Raw genomic sequence first — 10,353 nt, forward strand, 5'->3', positions numbered from 1 at the left:
GAGAGAGAGAGAGAGAGAGAGAGAGAGTCAGAGTTATTCTGACTGAAAGCTTTGGATAAAACATCTTGTTATTTTCCCCAGGGTGTACTGACGTCTTGGCAGCCGCTGGCCGTCCACAGTGACCTTGATGGCTCTGTGCACCGTGGCGATCTGAGGCGGCGAGGTCAGCACGTTGATGGAAATTGTGAAACTCTTACCTGAAAAAAATGAACACACATTCAGGAAAACTATAGAGGCAGTACACATCATTTAAGCTGATAATTGTGGTTTAATGTCAAATGAAGTCAGTTTTATCTCAGGTTATGTTTTCTTCAACGTGTTGACCCTCCAATGTTGCATGTTCCTTATAGTCTGGATCCACGGAAGTACATTTCCAGGATAAAGGCCTGACTTAAGTGATTTACAAAGAATATGTTTACGGCATTTACTCCCTATGACTGGGACGTTTTGGGGCTGATTGGCTGGGATTTGCTATGGACACGTGGAGATACACTGTTAAGAGCAAATTATGTGTAACCATGTATCCAGCTAATTTATAAAGCTCACGTTACTGTATTGTTTGAACAGTCAACTTCATTTAATATTTTATGTGGCATTTTCTTTTGCAGGGTGAAAATCCACTAATATTTCACCAAAACCAGTTCCTTCCTGAGACTATTTTGCAGAGCCACCGTCGCTGCGTCCAGAGCTTAGCACCGTCCAAGACGATTGTGATTGGTTTGAAGAAATGCAGACAACTCTGAGTGTATTTTCCTCCTATCCCAGGAGGCGTGGAGGAGTCCTGACACTCTACTTTGCTGTGGCAATAGACCTGGGCACGTTCCTCATAACTGCTGTGGAGTCGCTTTGAAATGAGGCCTCTGCATGTTTATTAATGTTACATAGGCTATAATTACTGTATCAGTCCATCTACCTCTCCCGCTGCGCCCTATGAAGCGCAGGTCGTTAAAGTAAGCGTGGCCCTGCTTCATGGTCGCTGTGGCGTTGCGGAGCTCGGCGCTGCTGTTTTCACTGTTGCCAGCCATCACTGTGACCACCACGCCATCCGGCACGTCGTTGCCCAGGGCAACCACCTGGAGGATGGAGAGACATGGATGGGTGAATGGATAGATGGATGGACAGATAGATAGATAGATAGATAGATGATAGATAGATAGATAGATAGATAGATGATAGATAGATAGAAAGATAAGATAGAATAGAAAGATAGGATAGATAGATAGATAGATAGTAGATAGTAGATAGATAGATGATAGATAGAATATAGATAGATAGTAAGATTAGTAGATAGATAGATAGATAGATAGATAGATAGATAGATAGATAGATAGATAGATAGATAGATTTATAGATTATATATGATAGATAGATGATAGATAGATAGGATAGATAAGATAGATAGATATATAGATAGATAGATAGTAAGATAGATGATAGATGTAAGATGATAGATGGAGTAGATAGTAAGAGATAGATGGATAGATGATAGATATTAAGATAGATGGATAGATTGTAGATGGATAGATGGATAGATAGTTAGATAGATGGATAGTTGATAGTGGATGATGTATAGATGATGGATAGATAGATAGTTATATAGATAGATAGATAGATAGATAGATAGATAGATAGATAGATAGATAATAGATAGAGATAGATATAGATAGATAGATAATAGATCGATAGATAGATAATGATAGATAGATAGATAGAAAGATAGATAGATATATAGATAGATGGATAGATAGATGGATAGATAGATAGATAGATATAGATAGATAAGATAGATGAGTAGTATAGATAGATAGATAGATTGATAGATGAATAGAATATAGATAGATAGATATATAATTGATAGATAGTAAATTAGATTGATAGATCTATATATGATAGATATGTAGATATATAGTAGATAGAAGATAGATAGATGGATAGATAGATAGATAGATAGATAGATAGATAGATAGATAGATAGTATCGATAGATAGATAATGATAGATAGTAAGATAGATGGATAGATGGATGATGGATAGATGATAGATAGTAAGATAGATGGATAGATGGATAGATAGTAGATGATGATAGATGATAGATGGATATGGATGGATAGTTATATAGATGGATATTTAGCTAGATGGATAGATGGATAGATAGATGGATAGATAGATAGTTAGATAGATAGATAGATAGATAGATAGATAGATAGATAGAAGATAGATGAGATATAGATAGAGATAGATAGATAGATATATAGATAGATAGATAGATAGATGATAGATAGATAGTAGAAGTAGATAGATATTAGATAGATAGGATAGATAGATGGATAGATAGATAGATATCGATAATAGATAATAGATAGATAGATAGATAGATAGATAGATAGATGATAGATAGAATAAATAGATAGATGATTATAGATTGATAGATAGAAGAATATAGATGATAGATATAGATGATAGATATAGATAGAGATATAGATAGATAGATAGATAGATGATGGATAGATAGTAAGATAGATGATAGATGATAGATGGATAGATAGTTGATAATGATAGTAGAAAGATATATAGATTATAGATTGATAGATATAGATGATAGATAGATAGATAGATAGATAGATAGATAGATGATAGATAGATAGATAGATAGATAGATAGATAGATAGATAGATAGATAGATAGATAGATAGATAGATATCTTACAGTGAATGCTCTGGGCAGGGTCTTGTTACACCTCCAGTGCTGCGGCAGGCTGCTGCAGAGGAAGTTGGGGCTGTCGGTCTGCACCAGGCCCCTGGGTGGCGCCGTGCTGCGCTGGTGGAGGGACCTCACCTCCTGGTCCTCCAGTTGGCGCGTGGTGGGTGGTGGTGTTGGCCGGCGCTTCACCACAGGATCTGAGAGTTAGAAGAAAGGGAACAGAGAGATCTGTCCTTTTTTTTCTTCAATACGTTTTTTTCTGCGAATTAAAAATCATGTGGTCAACAAAGACTTCATACAGTTATAAAACAAAAACATTGCCATGTTCACCTGGTAGTGGTAGGCTGTAATTCCTGTAATCCATCAGTAAAAAGCATAGTGAGAAGAGAGGTAGAGAAACAAGCAGCTGTAATAGACCTTACGTCTTTAAACCTACATTTTATATTTAACTTTTCCACGTCAGCTCCAAACTCCTCACCGTTCTAAAAGACTAATATAAAACGTTTTTTTAATCAGGATCTTAATGGTGAAGTAGCGTATTTTTTCCTTCTTTGTGCTAGCCTATAACACAGAAACTTTTAACTTGTTAATTTGCTTTGTAAACCATCAGTGCTGCAGCTGTTGGGTCCAATCTTTAGTCAAACAAACCAAGTTTAAGTTCAAGTAAAAAAGCAGCTCAAATCGTGATAGACTGGACGTAATTTGTTTAACCTTTATGTGGTGTTCATGTGTTTCTTACACAGCCAATGCTCCCACCACATTATTAGGCTTTTAAATCAATACAGCTATGATAATTTATTTAAAAATACTTAAAAGATGTTTACTTCAGCTCAATTAGAATACCAATGGAAAACATATAATTTGCGGTTCATATTTTACATTTACCCCTGTGAGATCACATTTACGATCTATAGCCTAATCACTTTCGTTTTTTGTGAGAAAACAAAAAAAAATCAATTATAGAAAGGGTAAATGTGTGCAGTCATTGAAAATAAGGCATTGTTTATGTTCTTTAGGCTACAGAAAATGAGCCGAAGTAGACGAAATAATAATTAGCATAATTTGTCTTTTAGCAAACATTGAAAAACAGGTCCCACAGACCCAAACAACACACAATGGTTAAAGTAAAAATATTTTTTTTTAAAGTATTTTATTCTGTGTTTAGAGAAATTTTATTCTGTGTTTAAAGTATTTTATTCTGTATTCTGTGTTTAAGGTATTTTATTCTGTGTTTAGAGAAATTTTATTCTGTGTTTAAAGTATTTTATTCTGTGTTTAAAGTATTTTATTCTGTGTTTAAAGTATTTTATTCTGTGATATTAGGAATGATCCAATTGGGATGTGTTGCATTTCCTCAAAGTAAAAACAAAAACAAAAAACAAAACGAAACTATTACAAGTGAGACATTAAAGGACGTTTTTGGCCAGAAAGTGTAGAAAACTACAACTACCAAAACGTCGCGCTTCGTAAATTTGATTTACGTCATCACGTCGCGCCGAAAATGTAATAACTCGAAAAGCGTCAACAGAAGCTGCAACAACGCTTACTTGAACGATTCTGGTGAGAGTTTACTACTACCTTTTGGACCTTTTCTTTCTCTGTTCCTCTCCTCCCGTCTGCCTTTTCCTTTTCTTGCCTCGTCTCGCTGTATTGTGTGTAATTCACCGCAGTGTTTGAATAGGAGGGGACTGCGCTGTATTATCATTCAGATTTCACTGCCGGAGAGGGGAAGTTACTGCGGTCGCACCACCTGTCCCCTCTGGACCTCTGTGGGAATCCTCCGTGTTGATTTGCCTCGAATATGTTCTGCTATCTTGTTATTTTAGGCTGTTGGCTCAGCTTCTGTTCTGTTCTACAGGGCTGACTAGTTTTGTTTTGGTTAAATGAGGCCAAAGTGGACATTACAGACTAGGTTCAGAGCCGTGACAGTGTTGTTGACATTGACTCTTGTCTCTCTGTGTGGGAGACAAGCTTTAATTTGCGTAAGTGTGCCATTTTGTGATATAATTCATCAACAGAATTATGTTTCACCACTGTTATTCATTATATCTACACTCAGCTGTCAGTTTATTAGTTAAACGTAGCTAAAACTAATGTTAGTCTAAGTATACATGAAACAGTCTGGCAATATGTCCTTGTTTTCATTTAACAATACAATACAATACAGTACAATACAATTCATCAGCATCCCTAACTACATCCTCCAAAAGGACCAGTCAGCAGAATCAACACTTCTTAAAACAGCAACAACATTATAACCTTCACTGCCCTGTTACACCCTGCAACACCCTGTCACACCCTGTAACGCCCTGTCACACCCTGTAACGCCCTGTTACACCCTGCAACACCCTGTTACACCCTGCAACGCCCTGTCACACCCTGTAACGCCCTGTTACACCCTGCAACGCCCTGTTACACCCTGCAACACCCTGTTACACCCTGCAACACCCTGTTACACCCTGCAACGCCCTGTCACACCCTGTAACGCCCTGTCACACCCTGTAACGCCCTGTTACACCCTGCAACGCCCTGTCACACCCTGCAACGCCCTGTTACACCCTGCAACGCCCTGTCACACCCTGTAACGCCCTGTTACACCCTACAACGCCCTGTCACACCCTGCAACGCCCTGCTGCGCCCTGCTGTGCCCTGCTACATCCTGCTACATCCTGCTATACCCTGCTATGCTCTGCTGTGCCCTGCTACACCCAGTAATGCCCTGCAGTGCCCTGCTACACCCAGTAATGCCCTGCAGTGCCCTGCTACACCCAGTAACGCCCTGCAGTGCCCTGCTATGCCATGAACTATTACTAGTAGTAGTTCTAGTCATAGTTCCATTATCTTTATTGTGACTATTATTGCCACTGTTCATTGCACCCCCAACCGGCACCGCCAGACACCGCCTACCAAGAGCCTGGGTCTGTCCCAGGTTTCTTCCTAAAAGGAGTTTTTCCCCATAACTGTCGCACTAAATGCTCGCTCTTGGGGGAATTACTGGAATTGTTGGGTCTTGGTAAATTATAGAGTGTGGTCTAGACCTACTCTATCTGTAAAGTGTCATGAGATAACTGTTGCTATGAATTGAATTGATTCAAGAAAGGATTTAAAGCAGGACTCTTGTATGGGACTGCATTACTTTTAGCAAGGGTGTATCTTATAAACCGGCAGTTGAGTGCATATCTTCGATATAACCAAGAACGGTTGTTGGTTAATTTGGAACGACATTTTGGGAAACCTTGTCTTTGGCTTTACAACACATCATTAAAAACAATCTAAAAAAAACTCTAAGAGCAATTGAAAGGAACAAAGCATGTCCACATTATTAGTGTGTGTGAATAAAAACACCAATGCAGTAAATAAGTGCTGGATGTGTTTGAAATCACAGCGAGTCAGTATGCATTCAGCATAAGAATTGAGTTTTTACAATATCAGCAGCAAGAAACTTTCTGAATCTGAATTTACAGAATCTGTCTAGTTTAAGATTTCAAGATCTCCTGTGTGGAAATCAGGTTGTCAAAGCAAGAGAAGATGTGAGACTGAGACACTTTGAGTGAAGCAACACCTACATTTCTTATGACATACGAAATAGTGATACAGCTCTAGCATCAGCATCATTGTTTACAGATTGAAATAGTCAGGCAGCCTTTTTATTCTCAGTTAAGCTGCTGGGAGAATAATTCAACTTACTGATATTCAACACATGCTATCTGGTTAGATTTACAGAAATGTGTGTGGAAGTGCAGCATATACATGTGGTGTGATGGGGAGCTGATAAATGCTTCTTCAGTTAAAAGTGGAGCCTGCAATTCTAATCCGATACACTAGTCACTTTATTAAATTCAGCGAATATCTCCTGACGGTCTAATAATCATTCTGTGTGTTCATCGAAAAATAATTCGGCACATAGTCCTGTCTCTATACATGGGGAACCAAAAAAGTGTGTTAGAGTCGGACCGAGCCACACAATACTGTTTCCTTTGTGCTTGTGCACAGGAACGGAGAAAGGCCATGTGTGTTTAAAGAGAACGTGAGTGGGGTGGTTGATCTGGCACATGCTAACGGTCAGAAAGAGAAGTGACAGGAGACGTGTCTGGCCGTTGATTTCCAATTTCAAAAAACATTTTCCAGAATGGCAGACTCCACCTTTTTTAAATTTTGTTTCTAAATGTAATAGAGATGGGTTTCTTTATTCCGTTCATGTCATCAGGTGGCTGTTGTATATGAGCGGTCCCATGGCTGGCTCCGCAGCCTCCAGTTCTAAAGACCGTCCAGCCTCCAGGACCAGTTTCATCCCAGAGCTACAAAGCATGATGTAAGACACACACACACACACACACAGACACACACAGACACACACACACGCACACACACACACACACACACACACACACACACACACACACGACTTACCCCAGTACAGCATTGGGCTGCTGCTGAATAGACTGTTTGAAGCCATTGAAACCTGTTTAACAAAGGACAGAGAATGTGTTTTGCTAATGATAAACTGTCTGATAAAAATTGAAATACAGATGACTTAAAACAGTCAACAACTGTTGTGCAATATTTGAGTTATGCAATGCTATACATAAGCTATTGGATTGTTCAATACGTCATTTGTGCAATAAGTAGGCTATTAGGGTTGTGCAATATCTCATTGTGCAAGGGCTGTGCTACACTTATTGCAAAGAATGCAGCTGACAAGTTTGTTTAACTAAAAAAACTGTCATTGGAAGAAAAGGTTATTGTGCTTACTATGTAGGTTCCTGTCTGATGTGTATGAGGGGATGTGTTGTGCTGCATGAGAGGATGTGTTGAGAGATGCGTGTTTTCTGTATTTTATTTGGTTTTTATAAAGCTTCAGAACAGACAGAGTCCAACACAAATTTACTTTTGGGGACAATAAAGTATATCTTATTTTATCTTAACCCGTCATTCTGATGACACTGTTAAAGTTGTCAAATGAAATAGAAATGGCTTAAAGGTCCTTATTAACAATCACTGCACATTTAACATATTGTCACTAGACTTCAGTTCACAACATTACAGTCTCGTTAAGACTCTAAAAAGTATGGATTGATTCGATGTCCCGATACATCACCTCTTCAATATTATTATAGACTACTACACATGGTTTTCATCAACAAAATCAAGCATTTAGATATACATGAACTCCCCTTTTCATTGTGTCTGCTCTTAAAAAAAGACTCTTCCTGAATGTAGCGGAGTCTGAACACAGCAGACAAAAGGCAAGAACAAAAAAAGCAGCGACCAGAAAATCAACAAGTAACATCAGCAGGCAATAATCGATTACGATCTGTCACTGAATCGTCCAGGTCCACATTGCAATGCATCAATGCAGTGATTCATTTTAAAACCCCTAATGGACTAATTAACATAGTAAATGCAGCAAGTACACAATTAAGGTGTTTTAACATGAAGTGTAGCTGAATTTAATGGCCTCATTTTACCTAAACTGTCTTTAAATCAGAGCTGAAACAAATTTTTTGATGTATCGTTAAGACTATCAACATATAACAAATCAGCTATTTAAAAAGTGTACATTATTATCACCAAATTGGATAATCTAGTGTGACATTTTTAGGCAAAATAGCTAATATTAGCTATTTTGACTAAAAATGTCATTCCCTACTTAATTCTCTGACATTTTATAGAAAAACACAATCAATCTATCAAGTCAATCATTTTCAGATGAATCAATAGTTAAAAATAATCAGTAGTTGCAGCCCTGCTCTGCAGTAGAAGAAAGACTAAACATATTGTATAGTTTAACAGAAAGAATAAGTACATTTACTGAAATCAGTTGCCACAGTTGTCTACTTCAAAACATTTGATCCCAAGAAACAATTCATCTTCTGAGTATACAAGTTACTTAGTAGAAACTAAGGACAAAGACAACTTTTCCACAAACCACATGGAATTATTTATATTTATATATATATATATGTGTGTGTGTGTGTGTGTGTGTGTGTGTGTGGTGTTGTGTGTGTGTTGTGTGTGTGTTTTGGGTACTCACCTGTGTTGTGTGGTGTGTGTGTGTGTGTTTTTGGGTTACTCACCTGGTGTTGTGTTGTGTGTGTGTGGTGTGTGTGTGTGTGTGTGTGTGTGTGTGTGTGTGTGTGTGTGTGGTGTGTGTGTGTGTGTTGTGTGGGGTGTGTGTTGGTGGGTGTGTGTGGGTGTGTGTGTGTGTGTGTGTGTGTGTGTGTGTGTGTTTTTGGGGTACTCCTGGTGGTGTGGGTTGTGTGTGTGTGTGAGACTGCAGAGAGATGGGGTAGTGGTCAGAGAGGCTGAAACCCAACTAAACCCCAAAACCTAAAACCAGCACTCGGCCTGAGGCCTGCCTGCCCACAACCCCAAACCAAAGCCAGTGTGTCTCACCTGTGTGGTTGATAGCAGCTAATAGCCAATCACAGCGCAGATAAGAGGGGGGGAGCCGAGAGACCACAAGGAGGGCTGTCTGTCTGTCTGGTGTTTGTGACAGAGAGACGGAGGGAAAAAGAAAAAAGGAGAGAAGGAAAGAGCTTCAGGATGTGGGTTTAGGTCAGACTGCCATCATGGAAATGGCTTTTTTAGATGCAAATTGAGGTTTGGCCAAATTGTGGTGTGTGTGCGCGTGTGCGTGTGTGGCCTGTCAGACTCAGTGTGTGTCTGTGTGTGCGCGCGTTTGAAAAGAAGAAGAAAGCAAAAGAAAAAAAGAAACAATAGTGAGAAAAACAGTGCAGATGTCATATCTAGGTTGTATGCTTCTACAAAACTGTGTTTTTCATTTACCAATTTATATAAACAATTGTTGTGTAAACACAAGCAGTTGTTCAACAACTTTGGCTGAACACAATGCAGTCTGAAATTGAATTTAGAATTTAGTTTTGAATCCAAAACTGTTCAATTCAAGAAAATGTAAAATACCAGCACAACTCTGAGCAAGCATTTAAATCCAGCTTGCATGTAGTACATGTAGCATGTAGCATGTAGCATGTGGTACTTACCTAAGCTGTTACATGTTGAGAAACAGAAACAGCAGCTTCATTAGAAGTGAATTGAATAAGCTTCATTTTTCCCAATACTGCTGAACCACTAAATTGACAAGTGATGCTCCCAAAACAAAGCCAAACAAATTGTATATATATATATATATATGTGTACAGTTCAGAAAATGTCACGATTCAATTCGATTCTGATTTTAAGGCTCACGATTCGATTCAATATCAAATTTAGATTTAAACACAATTGTTGATTTTAAAAGAGTACACACATATACATATATACGTACTCTATATATGTATGTATGTGTGTGTGTATATATGTATGTGTGTATATATATATAATTTGTGTGGACTTGTTATTTTAACATCCTGTTATGTTGTGTGTGATGTCTGTAAGCTACTGGGACCTTCTATCTCTCATGATGTGATTTATTTATTTTTATTTTCATTTTTAAATTAAATTTTTTTGGGGAATTATATCGATTTTGAACCGCAATTCAAATACGAATCGATTTTTTTTTTTTCCACACTCCTAATAAACGCTTTTAAAATGGTTAATAAGCATTGACTTGTAACAAATATCCGCTCATTAACACCGGCAGTCTAAATGCATTTCACTGTTTGCGAGGATTCACTGGGATTATACAGTTAAT

General features: G+C 38.2%; 2 protein-coding genes across 2 annotated transcripts in view; one reads left to right on the forward strand and one right to left on the reverse strand.

The window, feature by feature from the left end:
- runx2a (RUNX family transcription factor 2a) overlaps positions 1-7,155 on the reverse strand; it is an 8,307-nt gene extending 1,152 nt beyond the window's left edge. The window contains exons 1-4 of the mRNA XM_032540840.1: positions 7,110-7,155; positions 2,706-2,896; positions 914-1,073; positions 93-197 (exon numbers count right to left, since the gene is read on the reverse strand). Coding sequence (XP_032396731.1) covers positions 93-197; positions 914-1,073; positions 2,706-2,896; positions 7,110-7,155 — 502 coding nt within the window. The remainder of the gene's footprint in view (positions 1-92; positions 198-913; positions 1,074-2,705; positions 2,897-7,109) is intronic.
- Positions 4,186-10,353, forward strand: part of supt3h (SPT3 homolog, SAGA and STAGA complex component) — a 46,894-nt gene continuing 40,726 nt past the window's right edge. The window contains exons 1-2 of the mRNA XM_032540835.1: positions 4,186-4,259; positions 6,907-7,011. Coding sequence (XP_032396726.1) covers positions 6,920-7,011 — 92 coding nt within the window. The 5' untranslated portion in view covers positions 4,186-4,259; positions 6,907-6,919. The remainder of the gene's footprint in view (positions 4,260-6,906; positions 7,012-10,353) is intronic.

Source organism: Etheostoma spectabile, chromosome 17 (assembly GCF_008692095.1).
Source record: "Etheostoma spectabile isolate EspeVRDwgs_2016 chromosome 17, UIUC_Espe_1.0, whole genome shotgun sequence".
NCBI classification, from domain to species: Eukaryota; Metazoa; Chordata; class Actinopteri; order Perciformes; family Percidae; genus Etheostoma; species Etheostoma spectabile.